This window comes from Parus major, chromosome Z (genome assembly GCF_001522545.3).
Source record: "Parus major isolate Abel chromosome Z, Parus_major1.1, whole genome shotgun sequence".
Lineage (NCBI taxonomy): Eukaryota > Metazoa > Chordata > Aves > Passeriformes > Paridae > Parus > Parus major.
Window position 1 is genome coordinate 2,064,124 of NC_031799.1, and position 21,648 is coordinate 2,085,771.

The window sequence follows — 21,648 nt, forward strand, 5'->3', positions numbered from 1 at the left end:
CACTTCTGTATCACTTAGGGTTGGTGTTGCAATTTCTTGGTTTGGTTTGTTTTGTTATTTTTTTGTTTTGTTTTTTAGTGTTTTTTTGTGACTGATTGACTTTTGAGCTGCTGATAGTTCTATAAATAATGTATATCTAGAGTCTTCCTTTTCTTCCCACTAAACTTGCTAATTTTGGCTTTAATAACTCACATTGTGGGAGACTGCTTATAATCCCCAGCTATGTTTCTCTTATCTCAAGCCTTCTTTTCATGCATTTCTTCTCCTAAGTGGCACATTTTATTTTTATTTCCTCTTGACTTTTGTCCCATGCTGATCTGCACAGTGAACGTGGTGTCTTCAGCCATAGCAGAGCTATTTAGAGGCCAGCTGGAATGCTAGTTTCCCTCTGCTGCTGCATTCATGGATCATATTTCAGGAATTGATTGACAGGGGGATAGGTAAACAAACAGTTTACTACTCCCTACATTACAGCTTCTTTGCTGTCTTCAGGGAGAGAAAATCTCATTTTTGTAGGTATTTCTTCTCAGCTGGCTGGTACCCCAGGTAGCTGTTACCCCATCTAGTAAGTCTTGATGGAGAAGCAGGAGAAAGTGGTGATTCTGAGAGCTTCCTGAGTGTCTTGACTGTGCAAGCTCAGCTAACATTTAAGGCCATTTACATAGGAAGGGAGAGAGATACTAAGATTGTAATTGCCTGCACTTGATGAAGTGCTAATCTGATAAGCACTTGCCAGCCAAAACGGTGACTGTTACACTGTTTCAGTAGTATGTCTTTAGTTTTGGTTTGCTGGAAATTTTTTACTGCATCTATTATGGGTTGCAGTAACAAACACAGATTTTATTTTTTAAAAATATATAATTATCTTTTTCAGGCATTGTTTGTCTTTTAGCTAGCTTTTATCTTTCAAAGCGCCTGATATGCTGATGCAATATTTATTTTCTTCTTTTGCAGTATCCTCTTCATTCTCCTCAATGATTTTGGTCAGCATAATACTGTTTTTCACCAGTGTCTAGGCAGGGAATATCAACAGTTCTTTCAGCGAAATCCATCTGATCCTCTGAAATATTGTCTTTTAACTGACACTTAAATTAATGCGTAATTTCCTGTAATTTGTACCCTGGAAGACCATGACATTACATTCTCTTGGAAGAAAACCATTTTTAGTAATTTCCTCTCCCAAATTAAGCATGAGAAAAGGGTGGTGAATCTACAGGTGGAAGCAAGCCTTGGTAATTGATGGAAGCTTTAGGCACCAAATCTATAGGGGTGGGAATAATGCCTTTTTGGGATTACCTAAAAACAGAGGCCAGACAAAATTAGGGGGAATAGAAAGCAGTTCTATTTTTTGAAGGGCCTTCAGGTACATTTTGGACAGACAGAGGTTCCCCAGGGGCTACACCCAAAATGGATGACAGGTCATGGGTTTTCATATTTTTATAAATTTGGTCCATTTGCATATTGGGGGTTAATCTACCAATTACACCTTCAGGTAATGAAGTCATTAACCCCAAGTTTGATCCCCTCCAACTCACTTTTGTTTACATTTCTCAAGGCAGTAAGGTTGATTCCCATTTTCCCATGATTCCCAGGGCAGAGAGGAATTATCTGACCAAAATGGGAAAGCAGCAGCTAACACTCTCTATGGAGTTTAGAGTTATACACTAAAGAATTGCAGGATTACAAATACATGAAAAATAGAAAAGCTAAAATCCTAAGGCATCAGGAGCATAGTTACTGTTCTAGTGAGTGATGTCCTTGCCTATGGCAGGGATTTGAAACAAGATAATATTTAATATCCCTTTAATCCAAGGATGCTATGATTTTATTTGTGGTCACAGTTTCCTTGCTGCCAGTATCAAGATTTGAGGAGTCAGTGATTTTTAGTGTGCTCTGGACTTGAATTGTAGTGATTAGAGGAAAGGAATAGGGTCAAGCAGCAAATGAAGGTGTTTTTTCTCCATTAGGAGATGACAGGATTTAGGTGGAGTCTCTCTCCTTCCCTTATCTTCAGTCCCAGGCCATGGCTTGGTGTGGAGCCCACAGCTGACTCCTTCTCCTCACTGTAGGTCGCTCTGCTGTTCCTTTAGATACAATAATGATGCAGTCATTTTTAATGTCTTTCTGCATCATCTTAAAAAAACCCCAAACAAACCAGAGTACAAGGGGAGGCACAGTAGTCTGTAACTTCTGCCATAAGGATAAAAAATAGCATTAGGAAATGGCGGTGACTGGATGAGGCACCTGTCTGCCTGCTGTATCAATCAGCAGTGTTGTAGTTTCTCTCCCTGTCTGGAAGAAACTGTTCTCTTAAATTGCACAATCCTCTAGCATGCTTTTCCATGAGCTGTTTTGCCTGTACAAATCTGACCTTCTCAGGCTGGAGTAGAGTTGCAAAGTTCTTGAAAGCCCTTAAAATAGAATGTAACCTTAGTGAAGTGTTTGATCAGAAGAACACCGAGCACATGCATGTTCAGGTTAGGTAGCTGAGTGCACAATGGGTGCTTTTTCTGTGCATTCAACTGCTATGATAAAATCACTGTAAACAGTGTTTGCTGGCATGTTGTGGTTCAAAGAAGGCAGATCACTTTCCAAAACTTTTACAACTCAAATGCTGCTTTCAGTGCCTTTTTTTTCTGCACAGACTCTATTAAATTTGGAAGAAATAAAAAAATGCATTTTAAAGCCTTTTGTATCCTTATTTTTCTGTTGTCCCATGTCCTGAGGAATGGAATATTTATTTGCTTTCAGCAATATCTCTTGTGAGTTTAAAGAGGGAACCTGCCTTGAATGTGAGTGAAAGCATCTCTTAGCCTTCCCAGTTGTTCAGTTCTCTGTTTTTTGTGATAGTCAAAACAAGTGCATTGAGTATTTTTTCTTGTGTTGCATTTGAGAAACTAAAACTGGCCTTTCTTTGTAGCTCTTGGGCATAATCAAGACCTGAGGCTAGATACTTGCAGAATTTTTGTGATATGATCTCCACAGATCACTTCTCTGGGATTTGAGTGAATAACTATATAAATGCTGCTGATGTGTTTCCTATTGCACTTTTATCATGTTTCTTTCACTTGACATTTTTTTCTAGATCCAGAGCACCTTGCACAGTTTGAAAAGTATCTCCAATCAATGAACTGCTCAGAAGAAATCTGTCTTCTCACCACATTTGCTCAGATGGCACAAACCAAAAGGGCTGATGTTGATGAGGATTTTATCAAAATCGTTGTTCTGGAGATATATGAGGTGAATAATGTTACTGGTCCATTAAAGAAAAGAATGAAAATGCTCTTTTTATTTGTAACAGTGGAAGGTGTGAAACTTTCATGGCTTCTGTAGTTTGTTGTACCATGGAATTAAAAAATGCTACCTTTTTAAAAAAGTACTGAATTTAAATTGCCTGAAGTACTTGTTTTTTCTGGGTAAAAAAACAGCTTTTCTGTAGGCAAACCCAGAATGAAACAAGCAAGCAGAAATACATTTATTTTTTCTCATGCAGGCCTAACTTGTAGCTCTGGAATTCCTTGTGTGGTGTTTCTTCTATTGTTTTCGCTGGGATTATTTTTTAGTACTGGTGGCTGTATTGTGCCTGTGTTTAGTTTTGGACATTTTTCTTGGCACTGTGACACAGAACTTTCCTGGTCTTTTAGGGTGATCAGTTTCACTCTTCATATGGACATTTATCAACTTTGTCTAAGATGACCAAGAGCAGTTTAGTCTTGTATTTTCCAAAAGACGTTTTATTTCCATGTTAGTGGAGGACAGCCAGAAGCAGTAACTTCTCCCTGCTCATCTTCTCAGGTGTCCTATGTTAGTCTTTCCACAAGGGAGACATTTTCCAAGGTTGGTCGAGAACTCTTGGGAGCCATTGCCAGCATCCACACACAGATTATTTCTGTACTGCTGGATCGGATTAGAGAGACCATTGAGAAAGTGGGGATGGTAAGTTCTGATGTCTATAATGTAAATAATTTAAATCAGACACTCAGTTAAACTTGGAGGTTTAACACAGGTTAACCAGGTTGTGTGATAAGACACAGCTTGGTATGAATGGAAGTGTTAAAGACCATGGGGTCTTTGGTCATTACTCCCTTTCAGATAGCAGAGCACAGTGATTATTGTTGTTGTTTGCTGAGTACTGATTTTCCCTTTTTGCTCTCTCTCCTCAAGGTTTCTTTATATCTGTTTAAAGAACTGCCCCTCTACCTGTGGAAGCCTTCTTCATCCGAGATAGCCCTGATCCGTGACTGGTTGTTAAATTACAGCCTGACAACAGTGGAGAATAAACTGGCTTGTATTATCTTGGAAGGGCTGAACTGGGGATTTGGTCAGCATGTAGGTATTGAAAACAGGAGCCTTGAACCTCCTCATTTTCTTCAGAGCAAAAGTTTAACTCAACCTGGGAGTAGAGCAGAATTTGAAAATAGTTAATTGCATGCTTTTATATTGGCACAAAATAGGAATTTCATAATAATTTTACAGCAGTCTGCCTGAGGATTTGCTTATGCTGCTTCCTTATAGTGCTGCAGCTGAGTTTAAGAGAGATACTTAAGCAGGGATTTTTTCCTCTCTAAACAAGGCAATAGCTGACAGGATAATTTTTTATGAGTCACATGATTAAAATGCTTTTGGCTTCAGAAATAGAGGAATCTTCCAAAAAATGTGTAGGAGACTGGTGTGACTGTAGTTTGCATGCTGGTATCTAGCTATGTTTTTCATAATGCAAGAAAAGCAAAGATTGAAATGAGACATTTCAAAACCCTGAGCATTTAAATGATCTGGAATTAATCCATAATATTGGGTTGCTCCTGGAGCTCCATGAGTTCAGGATATAACTGAGGGTGAATGCTGTTTCAGAGAAAAGCAGAAATAGATTGGGGGAAATAATGTTGCCTGAGTTCAGTGATTTAGTTTAGCTTTTCATTCTGTGCACTTGGTCATCCTGAACTCGTCTCTGCAATGCTAATGGTTGTACATGAATATTGACTTACTTTTTCTCCCTGTTTCTTGTGGACATGTAAAGAAAAATGAATATTAGAGAAAATAAACAGAATTCTTTGCTGTGCAATAGCAATGCCATGTCTGTACCCTTTGATGGGGGAAAAATGTCTCTTTAATATGCCAATTGAAAGAGGAATTGCTGTGTTTTCATACAAAAAACATGGTGATGGGATTTGTTTTGATTTTAATGGCAAGAGTTCAAGTGTCTGTATTATGTAATTTAAGATGGCATCTATGTGTTTTTGAATTAATTATCATATGTTCATAAAATCCACGTGGAAAGTGAATATTATAGTGCCTTATAAAAAAATAATCTAATTGTTGGGCTTTGTATTGCCTAGTGTGAGCTTGATACGCTTTAAGATGGAGGTGAATTTTTTTCATTGGGTAAGATTTTTGCCTAGATATTGCAATAATTAATTTGAACATTCAGAAAAATATTAGGATTTATTTCTCTGTGGTACAGCTGAATGTACAGTTGTAGAGACCTCTTAAATGACTCAAGGTTTTATGTTCTGACACTGTTTTTAGCAGAATACTCTACACCTGGATCCAGCTGTCCATTCTGAAGTTGCATTGATGGTCCTGGAAGCGTATCAGAAATATCTCTCCCAAAAACCATATACTGGGCTGCTTTCTGAAAGCATAAAACAGGTATCCTTTCTTCTTACTTAAAAGGAATAACTTAGGGATGCCTACAAATGGGAAAAGCTGCAGGGCAAGACCTTGTTTTCTTCTTTTTTTTCTTCTTTTTAAAGGTGTTCTTTGTCCAACTGCAATTTCATAACATACCAACACTCAGTCTTCATCCACAGAGATATTTGAAAATACTGTTAGGCTTCTGTTGAGCATCTGTATGAGAATCACAGGATCACTGAATGGTTTGATAGAAGGGACCTTAATGATCATCCAGTCCCATCCCCTGCCATGGGCCACCTTCCACTATCCCAGATTTCTCCAAGTCCCTTCCAGCCTGGCCTTGGACACTGCAGGGATCCAGGGGCAGCCCCAGCTGCTCTGGGCACCCTGTGCCAGGGCCTGCCCACCCTCACAGGGAAGAATTTCCTCCTAATATCTGATCTAAATCTGCTCTCTCTCAGTTTGAAGCCATTCCCCTTTGTCCTTTCACTCCATGCTCTTATTAACAGTCTCTCTCCATCTTTCTTAAAAGAGAAAATTTTGACCCACTTGCAGGTTTGTGAATCATCACAAACTGCTCCTTCTTTACTTATGCAGAAGTAGACAGTACTTGCTAATGCAAGGCTATTTCTCATTATTGGTGACCATAAGAGAACTCACAGCAGCTCTTACCTTATTTGAAGACTCAAGTGTTAATCCCAGTGGGCAGTGTTGTGTGACCTGAACACACCACAGACATTCATTAAATTGATTTTACAGCACACTGGACTCAGGAAGGGATAGCTCCAAGTTACAGAATGGAAATAGAAGGATAGAAAGATCAAGGTTAAAAAAAAAATCTGTTTTGGATATTTAGTCCACGATACTTACATTTATTTATTTGTTCAGTTTTAGCATTGTGCTGGGCTTTGTCTTCTCAGTATTTTTTGCCTGGTGTTTTCTCCTCCTCTGAACATTTTTCCCCCAGCCTTTTCTTCCCACACTCTGAATGTTCCTTGTTGTCTCTGTTCTGTTCTGACCTGCTCCTCTGCAGTACTTAACCATGGTTTGTTGTCTTGTGCCAGCCAGATGAGTTCTCTTTTTTAAGCCAGTGTCAGCCCTAGTTGCCACTTGTGCTGGTCAATCTGTCCTGACTTGCATGAGCCTTGTAACTAGAATTTGAGAGAAAATAGTGCTTACATTCTTGTACCCCTGCTTAGAGAGGATGAAATGTCTGCATTGCTCATCAGCTCTGCAATTTGCACTGCACTGTCACAGCACATTTATGTGCATTTTTTTTCCCCAGAGATTTACAATTCCTTGTGATCTAGACATGGTCTTTGTGACAGTGGACACATACACATGTGACTCTGCCTGTCCACATGCAGGCTTTTTTCTAAGGAGAGGCTGCCAGGTTTTAGGCTTCTTGTGGACAGATAATATTTTTGCATAGATTTTTCTGTTTCCTTTCACCAGAAGTCTTAAATGTTTTAAAAGCTATTGAAGGTTGTGTCTGGGTTTTTTTTTTTGTTTGTTTGTTTGTTTTTTGTTCTCTTTTTAATAGCATTAAAATTTAATTCAAGGTCAGCATTTAGCTTGGAAAAATTTAAGCAGACAGTGAAAGTTGATAGCCCTTACCTAAAGGGATGGAGGGAAGGAGAGGGAGGTAGAAACTGAGGCCATAGGAAGAGATAAGCTACATGGTATGTCTAAAAAATAATTGCTGTTGGTCTAATCCTAGAAGGTTTGGGTTGGAAGGGACCCCAAAGATCATCCAGTTCCCCTTCCATGGACCAAGTCCCAGACCAGAGCCACACGTGCTGTGTCATGGCTGTGCTTCCTCATTCCTGCTCCTGTTGCTCTGTTCCAGGTCTCCTACCTGGCCAGCATCGTTCGCTACGGGGAAACACCGGAGACTTCCTTCAATCAGTGGGCCTGGAGTTTGATTTTGAGGCTGAAGCTGCACAGGAATGACCGTGGGGTGCAGCAGAGTGGGCTGGCGCTTCCCGTGTGTGACAGCGCGCTGGACACGGCCGAGTCGGTCACGCTGCACCCCCTGCTCAAGGCTGTGAAGGCAAACATCCCCATTGGCTGCTACCTGGCACTGGCAATGACCACCCTGGGCCACAGGTGAGGGCTTTTTGGGTGTGTGCCTCGGGTGGATGGTCCCAGGGACTGAGCAGCCTCGCTAATGCTGAGCTGTGGGTTGTTAACAGCTTTGTGCCTGTTTAAAGAGTAAAGGACTTGTAGTGCAAGGGATTGAGCAGCTTGTCATCCCTCTTATGAGGAGGAGCTGGGCCTGGTTAGTCTGGAGAAGACTGATTTGGGATCTCATTAATGCAGACAAACATCTCAGTGGGGTGTCCAGAGGATGCTGCTGGACTCTATTCAGTGGTGTCCAGCAGGCTGATGAAGAGCAGTGGCCACAACTATGACACAAGAAGTTTCACCTCAACATGGGGAAGAACTTCATTAGACTGAGGGGTAGCAGAGCCCTGGAATAGCTGCCCAGGGAGGTAATGGATTCTCTCTCTCTCTGGAGACATTCCAAACCCGCCTGGACTCGTTCCTTTGTAGGAGACAACACTCTGCCTTGGAGGGGTTTGGACTAGATAATCTCAAAGTCTTTTCCAACAGCAGCTTTCTGTGATTCTATGACTGTAGTTCCACAGAATCCCAGAATCATTTAGGTTGGAAGAGACTTCTAAGGTCATCAAATCCAACCTGTGATCAATCCTCACCTTGTTGCCCAGCCCAGAGTACTGAGTGTCTCATGATTCCTTAAATACCTCCAGGGATGGGGAGTCCACTGCCTCCCTGAACAGCCTTTTCCAGTGCTTAATAGTCCTTTTTGTGAAGAAGTTATTCCTGAATTCTTTCAAACAACATGCTGTTTCCTGTATTTTGCTAGTAGTATTTTGTTTTTGCCTTCTGCACTTTAGGCTCGAGTCATAATAAATAGTACTGAAACTGGGGGTTAACAATAATTTCTCTGGACAGGATTAACTTTGAACCACAGTTACTGAAAGGGTTGTTCTAGAGGTAATTTCTTTTATCATGGCAGCACTGCATTTAGAAAATAGTGAGGAGAAAAAACCCACTTACTCCAGGACTGGTAAATATAATACATTATATGAACAGTGAAGCTCTTAGCCATGATTGTGTTCCAGCAGTCTTTGACAGCGCTTTTAGTGGTTCATAGGCAAGGCTTTTGGACATAATCAAATGTACTTGTTTGAGGTACAGAGCTACACAAAATTTGATCAGTTCTCACCAGAACTGTTTTCCTTGAGTCTGTGATAAATCCCTTTATATGTGCTATGCTATTCAAAATTTTCACTAACTCGTTTTCTATGTATAACACTGCATTACTCTTTTAAGGAAAAATTATCTGGGCTTTCTTCTCCTGCCCCAAGGAAGCCATTGCTTCGTGGTAAGATTGTGCTATAGATACTGCAAAGCACTGGAGTAGTTTGAGACTGATATTAGGGTATTTTGGGTTGAGAGTAGAAATTTTTCCATAGCTTTGAGATTGGAATAAAAAAACAAAGAACCTCTTCAGTCTGTTCCCCTGCACCTTCTCTGTTTAGCCTTTGGCTCTTCTTTTCCCTGTAGAGGGAGGCGAGTTGTCCAAGTTAGGCAAGAATAGTGATCTTTAAAGTGATAGAAATTTGATGAAGACTTGCATCTCTAGTGACTTTTGGAAGATGAGACACTGATCCCCAGAAAGGAATTTGTGAAGGAAGGAGATACTTAGTAAGTATTTGAGAAGGAAATACTTATCCAATCTGTCGACAATTCAATGACTCCTACAGCTGAAGAAAAAACCCGCTGTATTTAGCTATTTAGATTTTCAAAGATAAGTGTAAAGTTATGAATGTATTTACATCTCAGTTAATAAAAATTAAATCAACACCTTGTTTCCCTTTCTGCTCATAGTTAATGTGTTTTTCTTAATATTTTTTTTGTTTTGTTTTCTGACAGCATTGAGAAATTCTGTGCTGAAGGGATCCCTCTTTTGGGTGTACTAGTTCAGTCTAGACATCTGAGAACAGTAGTCCATGTGCTGGATAAAATTTTACCCTTGTTTTACTCTTGCCAGTACTACCTCCTGAAGAATGAACAGTAAGCATTATAAATTCATAAAATGTTAATTTAAAAAATTTATGCATTTTTTTACTTAATTTATTCATAGTTGTAGTGAAAGTTAATAATAGTCTTTTGGTTTGGACACTTGACAGTCTTCCAGACAAGTCCTGAGTAAGATTTGGGTGCTGAAGTAGATGAAGAACTGTATTTAGTCCTGATGAGCTGCCTTGAATTACAGACTGGTGTGAAATGTTCATAACTGTGCCCAATGTATGGCTGAACTTGAGCAATTAAATCTACATTGTGGTTGTGGGTCAAAGCCTTTCTGTATGTGTCCTACTGGTGCTGTTGAGCTGGTTTTAAATTCTCTTGAAGCAGGCTTTATATTTAATATGCAGTAGGAAATATTTTAATTTCATTTGCTGACATCCCTAGGTTTTTATCTTATGTGGAGCTGTTCCTTCATCTGGATAGTGGAGTCCCTCAAGGAGTGACCCAACAGGTTACCCATAAAGTGACACAGCACTTGACAGGAGTGAACTATGGAGAAAATGTTAAGCTGCTCAGTAGTATGATACAGGTAAGAAGATTATTTAAAAAAAAGAAGAGGGGGAGAGAAAGTTGGTTGGTCAACTTGGTTTAAAACCAAGCTTATTTAACTGAGTTAGTGTTAAAGGTTAGAAAGGATACTGAACCTGGCAGTTCAGTCAGAGTAGCCTGTATAGGCATTAGTAGTTGGATTTGGTTTCCTGAAATGCTCCTGCTTAAACTTGCCTAAATCTGGCAATGCATGTGACACTAACAACAATATTCTGCTTTCAGACTTCTTGGAAAATTAATTTTCCCATACTGGGTCAAAACTGTTTAAAAAAGGAAATGTAATATGCCTCACTGCTTTCTCTTGTTTGTGTTATTTGAGGAATGCAGCAGAGATATTAATGTTTGCAAGCTCTGCTTTTTACCATTATTTCAGGGCTCTGGAATGGAAAAATGTTCTTGGGCTAGGCTACAGAAGTGTGTTTTGAAGCGCAGAGAGGTCAAAACCCAAGGCCTTCTAACATTAGAGAGGGATAATGGAAACAGACCTACTCTGGGAAGGCCATTTGCAGAAACAGCAGCCTGGACTGTGGAAACAGATGCTGTTTATGCCTGCAGGGGTCCTGCTTAAGGCTTCTGTGTCTGTTTTTGCTGATTGCACAAGGTGCTCTGCTCTCCAGGTGTCAGAATCTGCAGAAATTTGGAGGCTGAAGATGACAAAACTGTCCTTACTAGGGTATATAATGTTGTTGTAAATTATTTAATTTAAAGACAGCCCCACAGCCTCAAGCAAGTCAAACAGTTCTCCAGTAAGTTCTTCAGCATTACCCAAAGCTGCAATCTGTTGACCAGTTTTTACCATTTAATTTTTCAGACTCACATTTTTGTAAGCGACCATCCAAATGGAGTGGGGCCAGCTGCAGTCCTGGAGTTCTGGGTGCAGGTCCTCACCAGCCAGCAGCTGTGGCACAGGGACCGGGCCACCCTCTGCCTGCTGGATGACTTGTGCAAAGCTGCTTTTCAGTACAGCCAAGAGGACTGTGTGCAAAAGCTGCTTTACCAGCAGCACAAGGTAATGATAATAATGAAATTAATAATAAAATTATTATTTTAGGTAATAAAAATAGCTGTGGTGTCTTGGTGTGCCTCTTGAGGAAATGGTCAGCTCCTGTGTTGCACAGTTGGATTTTGATGTGAGTTTATTGTGAAAATAAATGGGAAATGTGAAAAGAAAGATTGTGAAATCCTAGGGTGGTTTGGGTAGGGAGGGACCTTTACAGCCCATCCAGTTCAGCTCCTGCTGTGGGCAGGGACACCTCCCACTATCCCAGGTTGCTCCCAGCTCCATCCAAACTTCTTCAGCACTTCCAGGGATGAGGCACCCACAGCTTCTCTGGATAGCCAGTCATGATGATGAGTTATGATGGGGTTTTTTGATATTTTTCTGAGTTGGTCAAGAAATATTTTTTTTCTGAGTGGGTCAAGATTAATGAAATGTCTGATATTTTAGTAATTATTATAAAAATTACTAATAAAACTAGTTTGGAACACAGTTTTCATTCATGTGAGTTCTATTGTGGTTTGTCTTCCTTGCATTTCAAATATTTGATGGAGTGTTTAGGACAAAAATTAAGCTCCTTCTCCTGAAAAAAGCCACAGTCACCGCAACAGGATCTTTTCACTGAAATGGAAAGGCCAAGCAGGCATTTCAGTGGTGCTTGGCTGAGCTGAGGCTGGAAAGTAGCAACAGGAGGTAGAAATCTTCACTGGATGAAGATTGAGTGATGCACCTGTAGCTTCTAAATCACCTGGTCATGAAAGAACCCCAGATGTTTTCTGTTTCTGTGCAGAATGCTTTGGGCTATCACTGTGACAAGGGCATGCTGTCTTCACTGGTGAGCTGGATCGTGGCAGGCAATGTCACACCATCCTTTGTGGAGGGCAATTCCAACTCCTCCCAGGTAAGTGCCATGATGGTGTTTTGTGATGGGAAAAGCAGCACACTGGTCTAGCAGTCTTTTTATTTTTTTCCAGATTTCTCTCTTGATCACTTTTTCTTCCTGTCCCAGAGTTTTCTTTCTTCCCAGTTTAGCCTAAGAGAATGCTGTGGGTTTATTGCACTAACAAGAACATGGATATTTTGCACAGGCAGAGTTTCTTTAATCTGCATCCAAGAATTCATATAATAGGATTTATTAGTTAAATTTTATTCTGATCTACTATTGTTCTTGATCTGTTTAACAAGACAAAATATGTAAAGCCTGACATCTCTATTAGATCAGTCTTTATCTGATAAATATTTTGAATTTGAGTTACTTTCTCTCTGCTTAAGTGAGCTCCTTATTCAAGCAAAAAGGAAAAAGAGCCCCTTGCAGTATGCCAGAGAGAGATGTGTAGTGCAGATGGAAAAAAAGGGATCTTATTTTATTGAGTTTGAGGTTGTTTCCTCCAGAGCTCTCTGGGTAATTCTGTCAGTTATGTCTCCTTTTCCCCTTCTTTCCCAAGACTGTACAAAGGGGAAATCTGAATTTAAGGACGAATTTGTTGTTGAGATGTGACACTGCTTTTTGCAATGAGAATCTGTCAAACAGTTGTTCCTCTTAGAGGAATCATCAAGCTTCCTAATCCTGCCCTGTGCCATTTTGTTACAAGTATTTCTGTCATTTCTGTGTTGTCTAGGTCTGGTTTGCATGGACAGTGTTAAATATGGAGTCAATATTTGAGGAAGATTCACAGCTTCGAAGAGTTGTGGAGGGGGAGCTGGTTATCAATGCTTTAACTCCTGACCAAGCTTTGAAGGTGAGAGAACTGGTCATCCCTTTTTATTCATTAGAGAGAAATGCTGGAGAAAAGTGTCCCCTTTTATCATTTAGTTTTTCTCTTATGTACTACTTTCTTACCAGGATAAATGCATAAATAATGCTGTGCCTGGCTGTGCATGAGAAAATAATACTGCAGGAAAATTTCCTCTTACATTTTGAGTATATTTGAGTTCTGTACATTTAAAAGCTACCATGGAAATACCTGGTTTTACTATATCAATATTTATAGAAAACTAACTTGTGCTTTTGCATGATCTTCTGGGTCATCTGAATACCTCACAACCTTCTGTGGATTTATTCCATGCCCTTGATATGGGAAGTGCTTATTTTCCAAGTGGGAAAATGTGTCTGTATTTCAAACAGATGATTTCTCAGATGACCAGAATTGTGCAGAAGACTGACCTTTACTTTTCTCTGTTTTCTGAATTATTTTCCAAGGCTTTCAGAACTAGTTAGGTCTCTCCTTTAAAAAGGCACTAAATCAGCTGTACTTCAGGCCACATTTGCAGCATTTTCCAGCTTCTTTGCCCAAATTCTGGAGTGAAGCAAGTGGAAACCAAAGCTGTCCATTCTCAAAGTGTAACTTTTGGCCCATCCTTCATCTCAGCAGTTTCAGTGTGTTTCAGTGAAGGAAGTGGCTCTGTGAGAATAGGTTTGCTTGGGCTGTGTCAAGTACATGTCTTGCATCCTTGGAGCTAGCCTGGAGAACATTTGTTCTTTGGCTTGCCTGTCTTGATTTGGCTGGAAGACAAAAAAAGTGTGGGCAATGTGTGGAAAAGGATGCCAGAGGTCTGGGCTGGGGGATGAGGGAGTGCCAGGGTCTGCTCCCAGTTGTGGGAACTCAGAAAAGCCTCCCATTTCCCTGCTTTGGGAATAGCCCAGGGGAGCTTGGAGTGGGACTGTTTAACTATTTAGTGGGTCTGGTGGTGTTAGAATGGGATGCTGCTATTCATAGGTTGCTTTTTTTTTGTTCTGCTTTTGTTTCTGTGTACTATCTTCACATTAGTTATACTTTGTGTTTCGAATTTTTACTAGAGCTGTATTAAATGTAATGTGGAAAAAGCTAAACATTTATTTCTGTGAGGAAGAACATTAATTAACTGTAATTAACACCAGTGGCCCATATGGTGGCCTTGTGCCAGAGCCATCATGCTGGGGTTTTGTAAGCATCAGAGATGTAGGTCTGCTCTCCAACATAACTGTGAGATGGGCAGCTCATCCTTCAAAGCAGATGTGTGACTGCTTCTTAAGTTTTCTCCTCTGTAATTTTCAAGTGTTCACGCTGTGTTAATCTGCTCAGTTAACCTGTGACAGCCTGTTACAGCACCACACTTGTCTGGAAATATTTCTGCAGAAAGCCCAGACCCAGCTGAAGCTGCCCATCGTCCCTTCCCTTCAGAGGCTGATGATTTACCGCTGGGCTCACCAGGCCCTTGCCACCCCTGCAGACCACCCTCTCATGCCACTGATCTGGCAGAAATTCTTCCTCCTGTACCTTCACCGACCAGGACCACAGTATGGGTGAGTCTGACCTACTCCAGCAGATTAGCAAGTGCTAATTAAGTGCACAGCAAATGAGAGTCAGTGTGTTACACTGACTGTTCCTGAAAGCAGTGAGTACCAGCAGCTTCTCTGGTGAACCATTTTATCTGCAGAAATATTGATTTGGCATTTGTAACAAGACTTAGTTATGCTTTTTTGTTCATTTTTAGATTACCTGTAGATGGCTGTATTGGAAGACGCTTTTTTCAGAGTGCAGCTCATGTTAACTTGCTAAATGAGATGAAGAAGCGGCTGACAGAGGTGGCAGACTTCCACCATGCTGCCAGTAAAGCACTGAGAGTGGAGAGTCCTGAGAGCAGTGACAGGTCACCAGAGAAGGCCAGCTGCTCACCTGATTACCTGACTTCACCTGAGCTGCATAAGGAACTCGTCAGGTAAAAAAATGCCTCCCAGTTCCACGTTCAGCCTGAGTAGCTGCTCCAGCACAGTTGTAGCTGGGATGTGACCTTATAGATGTACTGGAGGCACTTATTACAAGCATAAAATCATAGAACCATTCAGTTTGACAAAGCCTTCCAAGATCATCAAGTCCAGCACTTAACCCAGCACTGTCAAGGCCACCACTAACCCTTGTCCCCAGGTGCATAGCTAGGCTCAAATCCATTCCTCTGCATGACTTGTTTAGTTTGAGAGGTGGCTGCTTTAAACATAAAACGTTGATAGGTTTGTTGCACCCTTTAGGGGAAAAGCTTTAGTTTTAAATGAATGGTAGCCCCATGCTGGAAAAATATTTAGTATTTAGGCATATCTGCTACTCGTATGTCCATCACTAGCTACAGCTGTAAAAGGCTTCTTGGTGTGTATATATGTTTGTTACAGACCAGGGCCTGAATTTATGTCTGAGTCAGATTACTTCATCAGGAAATGTACTGTGGGCTTCAGCACATGGTTCAGTGCAGTTTGCTTGGTTGGCAACCTAAAGGTGAGCTCTGCCAAGTGTGTTCTATGCCGCCTGAAAAATGGTAAATCTGCTTACCAAAACCTTGCCACCTTGTCCTTTTTGTCTTGGAGCAGGCTAAGGAGGGGGACACTGTCACACTCACTGCTACTCAGTTGGTGAATACCCACTTTTGTGAGAGATAGTAGCTCCTAAGAGATATCAATATCTCATGTATACTGAACGTGAGGAATTATGTGAATATCACAAGGAAATAGTTGGAAGGATTATTTGAAATATTTGAAAAGAGTCTCTTGTTCAGGAACCCTGGATGTGTGGAATCCTAGCTCCTGCTCAGTGCTCTCCTCAGCAGTCAGTAGTTACTGTACAAACAAACAAGGGAGTTTATAAATCCCACTTGGTTGTCTGTGAAAAATAATCCAGAGATGCTCACCGGCTGAGCTTGATTAATAATTTCAGTGATTCATTTCAAATAAGTTCCCCACTCCAACAGAAAACCAGACTGCTCTACGCCCAAATAAATCTTACACTCAGGAAGTTTAACGACCTGTCTAGTTTCCTAGACAGGAGGGAAATTATTGGTAGGGTTTATAGGGGCTGATTCTTGGAATTGGTCTACTTCCATTTTTTCACCAGTGACACTGATGAAGGAAGCAGGAGTTTGCTAGTGATATTTAATACCACTGTGTGAAGATTTAATGGCATTCTAGTGCTTCCTTGTCAGGAAGGCTTGGATGGTGTGACTGTGAAAATGGTAGCAGTCGGTCAATGATGTCAGCTGAAAAAATGGTCTACTTATGTTAAAGTTTTAACAAAGGAGGAAATGAGAATGAACTAGCCATGGATGAGATTCTGAAGAGAAATTAAAAGATGTGACTTGACTCAGGCATGACATTTTTGGTGAGAAGCCAGACTTGTTCATGTGTACTCTGTTAATTCCTTTGGTGTTTTGAATAGGATTGTGGTGATAATTTCTGACCTAAGAGACTATTCCGGTCCTGGGTCTTATGCTAGTTTGCATAAATGTTTTCCTCTTCAGACTTTGTCCACTTATTCTTTGTTGCTGCCCTTCATATTTTTCTAAGTACCTTCTTTCCACTACTGGTCTTTAACTGGACAGTAAATGAGTGAAAAAACACCTGAAATATCTTTTTTCAACTATGCCACCTTGTAGTATTATTTGTTGCCCCAATTCTAACCTTAGATTAAACTTTCTAACAATCAAATTCACATTGATTTTTCTTTTCCTTTTTTTTTTTTCTTTTTTTGTCCCCCTCAGGCTTTGTAATGTTTTAATTTTGTGGTTGGAAGAAGAGAGTTTCCAGAAAGGAGATACGTACATTCCCTCTTTACCAAAGCAGTATGATGCACACAGACTTGCTAAAGTCATGCAGAATCAACAGGTGGGTTCTAATAACACTGAAAATCTGAAATCTAAAGTCCACTTTCTAAAATAAGTCATTGAAATCAGTGAGAGAGTTGTGTTACTTATCTTTAATACAGCATGTATGATACCTTCATGGCTCTAACCTTTTTTCCTAAAATCCTGTGCTATTCTGAACTGCCTTCCTTTATGTTTGAAAGAGGACTCAGATGTAGATTCCCTGCATATCTGTCATTTCTTGCAACACATTTTATTTTTCTGTGCTGCTCTGTAATTCTGTTTATGTTCTAAGTTAGTATTAGAGGATTATTTAAGTTGCAGCTTTAAATAACAAAAGGCTGGAAGCCAAAACCTGCTTGTGTTGGTAGTCTATAAAATATCAGGCTCAAATACAAGTTAGTGAGTGTGTATTATTCTATTCTTCAAGCCTAAAGACTTAGTATAAGCAAAACCCTGCAAGAGAAAAGATTTTGGAAGGATATTTCTTTATGCTTGCTTTGTTTTCACTCCTCCAGTGTGTATGACTGCTTGAAATGAAGCCTGCTTTAGCCTGGCTGCAGTTAATCATGCCGTGATGTTTTAGACTATCTTGGTCTCTACTATTCCCTCTTTAGGAGCAGATTTTTAATAATCTGTCTTTCCTTTTGTCTCTTACGTGTTAGAAGTTATACCAGGTTTCATCTCTAAGTGTCAGAAATGCTTTTCAGTAGATATCTATATATATAATAAAAATAGTTCAGTATTTTTCTTCAGTGTAGATTTTTTTGCTCTTAATAATAAATTCCTTATGACTTAAAACTGATGGCTATATTTTTTATATACTTACTTTAGTTCCTCAGCTACTAGGATGGGTGGACAGCGCATGGCAATGACCAAAACAGGAATGATAATTTAATTCTTTTGTGCCTCAGGATCTGTGGATGGAGTATGTCAATGTGGAACTCATACACCATGAGTTTCAGGAGGCTCTGAACCTTTGGCTGCAGGTTCAGCTTGAATCACACACAACCTGTGCTTCTGCAGGGAAAACAGATTTCACCAACCCTTTGTCAGGTAAGAGATAAAAATACCATTAAGGAAACTGCACCTTTAGGAATTACTGGAATGTCAAAGCCCTGGTTTCTTTAGGAGCTTGATGATGCTTGTCAATAAAGATATTAATACTCTTTGTTTTCTGTGGGTACAATATTTTCCATGAAGTTGTCATGGTTTTTTTCACTGAGATTTTTATGTGAGAGGCTAACATTGATGTTTTTTGGCTTCAAGTTTTCCATGTCACATAGCAGAGCTAGGGTGTCATGGGTGAGATCCCCAGAAATTCCTCTGCACAGAGTGCTCCAGACATTTTTCCAAAATTTAGAGAGAGAGGTGCAAGCAAAGGTAAAACCAACTGTATCTGAAAACATATTTTCTCTGTTTTTATTTTAGTTTAGTTTAATTTGCTTGTTTTTTGTTTTGTGTTGTTTTTCCCTGTGTGTTTCCCTGGAATTTTGGCATAGTGAAAGGGTCGTTCTAGCACAGAAGGGGTGATAGTCAAAGCTGGTACATTAAGGATGTGGTGGGATTGGATTTGGGGCTGATTCAAAGAAGAGGAAAGAGTGAGGGAGTAGAAGGGAATAGTTTCATAGGTGAATTTACACTGGACAAAGAAACTGGATGGACATCAGCAGGAGAGGGCTGACACAGAGAGAGACTGTGCTCTGAGAAGGAATTGACACTGACAAGACTGGAGGTGAGGATGAGCTGTAGGGAAAGGAAGATGAATTTTGCTTAGAATTTTGTCTGGGTGCTATGTCAGATGAGTAAAATAAATGGAGTGACAAGAAAACTGGAAGATAGGAGTATTTAGGGAAAACAAGGAGACCAGTGAGTCTTTTGATCCTAATCTTTGTGTGATGAAAGAGCTGGTCATGAAAATTAGCTGTGTGAAATAAAGTTTGACAAAAATAAGAGGATTAGTTGAGTGATTTTTTTTTTCTTTTTTTAAAGGGGGAAACCCAAGAAATATTTCTATGCAGTTAAAAATGCTTCATGCAAAAAAATTAATGTTTTTATTCAGTTTCTCCAATACTTTTCTTACTGACCAAACTTGCTTCTGCTCTTTTTAAATTTTTTTTTGTAGCCAAAGTGAGGATTATGAATAATTTGAAGAAGCTTGATACTCCCAAGCCCCCTCTGCCTCTGCAGACGATGAAAGCCCCTGTGCCAGTGATTTCCTCTGCCACTCTCGTCAGTCAGAAAGACGCGATCCAGCTCATGCGCAAGGACCTGAACATCTTGCAGCAACACGCCAAGTGAGTCATGTCTGTGCTCCTTGTGCCTCACCAGTGTGTCCAGCAATGCCTTCAAATGATCATGGAGTCACAGAATGGTTTGGGTTGGGAGATACCCTAAAGCCCACCCCATCCTACCTGTTGCCATGGCAGGGACACCTTCCCCTGTCCCAGGCTGCTCCAAGCCCTGTCCAGCCTGGCCTTGGACACTGCAGGGATCCAGGGACAGCCCCAGCTGCTCTGGGCACCCTGTGCCAGGGCCTGCCCACCCTCCCAGGGAACAATTTCTTCCTAAAGATGTCCTTCTCAGCAACCTTATTTGTGGTGTTAGCACAGAACTGTCACTACTTGATTCCTTCTTCTTGTCCCATTCGTTTTCTCTTTCTTCTGGTTTATCAGGTTATTATTCTATTTCTTCAACTGACATAAGAGTGCACAAGTCTTATCTACTGACTTTAGATTGCATCTTATTTTCTCATTTGGCTCATTTCCTGAAATAAAGCCTTCTTTTAGGCTAGATTTATTGACAATGAGTTAACCTCTTTGCACTGAGGTAGTAGTTGCAATGTGAAGCATCCAGGTGAGAAATCTGATTTCTGGTTCTGCTAGCTTTGTGAATGAAAGAGACTTTCTGTTTTTTAGTATTCCAACTCTGATATTCAGCTGTATTTTTTTTGATCACAACTGGTCAATCTATGGCTGTGCTTACCCAACGTAGTCATTTAATAACAATATTACAAACCAGAACAAAAACTACTAAGCCCATGAGAGGCTGTATCTTAATAATTCCAGTACCAGTTTTAGGTGGCTTCTCTTTTTTCTGGTTTTTTTTTTTTTATTTTTTTTTTCACTATTGACTGAATCATTGCACACAGATTTTTATTTTTTTTTTTGGTCTGGTAGAAAATTGCATTTTCTACAGAGATTATTCTGTTTAGTTTCCTTCCAGGTTGTCATATCAAGTAATTCAAAAGAACTCACACATAATTGAACAGTTTTGTTCTTATGAACCTGTTTTTTATTACTTTGAAGTGCTATTACTTTGAAGTTTCAGCTCAATTTAATTTAATAACCTTATATGTTTTCCAGGAAAGTGTCATGAGTCTTTGTACAGCGCATTGAATTGAAGCCTCCTCTCTTAAAAATTGTTGTTTTCAGGAAAGATTTTGGTAATGTTATTAATAAATGCCTTTCAGAACTGCAGCTCTCTGGGAGTCTCAGCATGTTGCTCTGAACAGTGAGATCCTGGACACGGTGCCTAAGCTGTATGTCAACAGGGAGGAGCAGATCACCCTCCACCTGGAATGCCGGGGAACTTCAAATAAAGAGTGCCAGGGAGCAGCTCAGCTCACCATACAGGTTAGAGGCATGGCATCACCCCTCTTGTGGGGCAGTTGGACATAGAGGATGAGTGTGAAATGGTATATTATATTATTATAAAAGTGGTAGCATTTGACCAAATAAATCTACACACATATTAGTCATCTGAAACACCTCCTGTAATACTCAAAAGGAGAAGCATATCAACTGCTGAAGAATAAGTTGTTGCATAATTTCTTCTGCTTGTGGCATCCATTCTAAACTGCTTCTTAGTGTATGGGTGTGGGAATTTGCTTGCTGATAGGAATAGAAGCATGAAAATGTTTATGGGAATACTCCCATGTTGCTTAGTAAATTAATTTTTTGATCCCCTCTAAGTTTCAGTCCCTGTGGATTATAAACCTTAGATAAAAGACATGAATTCTATTAGTGTATGTGATAATTAATTAGGAACGTGACCAAGGATGTGTGCTTGGACATCATGTACTAAATCTGATCAAAACTCTCAGGGGGAAAGCCATCCAAATCCAGAGTTCTCTGACCAGACTCCGCTTTGTTTTTAGAAATAGCAGCAACATGGAAGAGTTTTAGCAAAACCATGTTAATTTTGAAACAAATGTGTGTCTTTTTGTCATTTAGTTTGAAGGGAAGCACAAAAACGAAGCAGTGAGCCAGCAGCTTCACGCTTTGCGTAAAGAAGTGAGACAGCTGCAAGCAGAAGCCATGAAGCCACCTTCCCTGGGTGTTGTGGAAGCAGCTGTACACGTGGAGAATTTCATAACGTAGGTTGTTCAGATGCTGCTCTGGGTAGTGGTGTTTGTGTTTCCATTTTGGTATGTTAAGAGCTAAAATGTGGAACCTGTTCATGTGTTTTTCCTTGTGCTCATCATCTCAGGCCAACAAGAGAGCTGGAATCCTGAAACCTTTGTGTTTGTGACACAGTAATTAATCAGAGGCTTACTCAGCAGGGCACCCAGTATTGTGTTGTATTTCTGTTTATTGTTTTCTACTTCTTTTTATTGTTCTGTGCATTATAATAGTCCTCCTAATCCTGCAAAAGGACACTGAGTGATGACAAGGATGCTGTCCTAAACTTTAGGAAGTGGCAAACTTGTACCACAGCTGTCTCAGCCATAGTAAATAAATTAC

The 21,648-nt window shown here is 40.1% G+C and overlaps 1 protein-coding gene across 3 annotated transcripts in view; it reads left to right on the plus strand.

Annotated features, from left to right (window-relative positions):
- The window catches only part of EPG5 (ectopic P-granules autophagy protein 5 homolog), a 54,907-nt gene that overhangs the window by 15,315 nt on the left and 17,944 nt on the right, over nt 1-21,648 (plus strand). For 2 of the 3 annotated variants that reach the window (XM_015615212.1, XM_015615215.3), the window contains exons 12-28: nt 3,086-3,240; nt 3,796-3,936; nt 4,165-4,329; nt 5,527-5,649; nt 7,484-7,743; nt 9,598-9,738; nt 10,138-10,282; nt 11,114-11,311; nt 12,090-12,200; nt 12,919-13,038; nt 14,416-14,582; nt 14,774-14,998; nt 16,802-16,925; nt 17,818-17,959; nt 19,029-19,200; nt 20,376-20,538; nt 21,139-21,281. In XM_015615212.1, coding sequence (XP_015470698.1) covers nt 3,086-3,240; nt 3,796-3,936; nt 4,165-4,329; nt 5,527-5,649; nt 7,484-7,743; nt 9,598-9,738; nt 10,138-10,282; nt 11,114-11,311; nt 12,090-12,200; nt 12,919-13,038; nt 14,416-14,582; nt 14,774-14,998; nt 16,802-16,925; nt 17,818-17,959; nt 19,029-19,200; nt 20,376-20,538; nt 21,139-21,281 — 2,695 coding nt within the window. The remainder of the gene's footprint in view (nt 1-3,085; nt 3,241-3,795; nt 3,937-4,164; nt 4,330-5,526; nt 5,650-7,483; nt 7,744-9,597; nt 9,739-10,137; nt 10,283-11,113; nt 11,312-12,089; nt 12,201-12,918; nt 13,039-14,415; nt 14,583-14,773; nt 14,999-16,801; nt 16,926-17,817; nt 17,960-19,028; nt 19,201-20,375; nt 20,539-21,138; nt 21,282-21,648) is intronic. The other variant, XM_015615214.1, reaches the window with a different exon arrangement.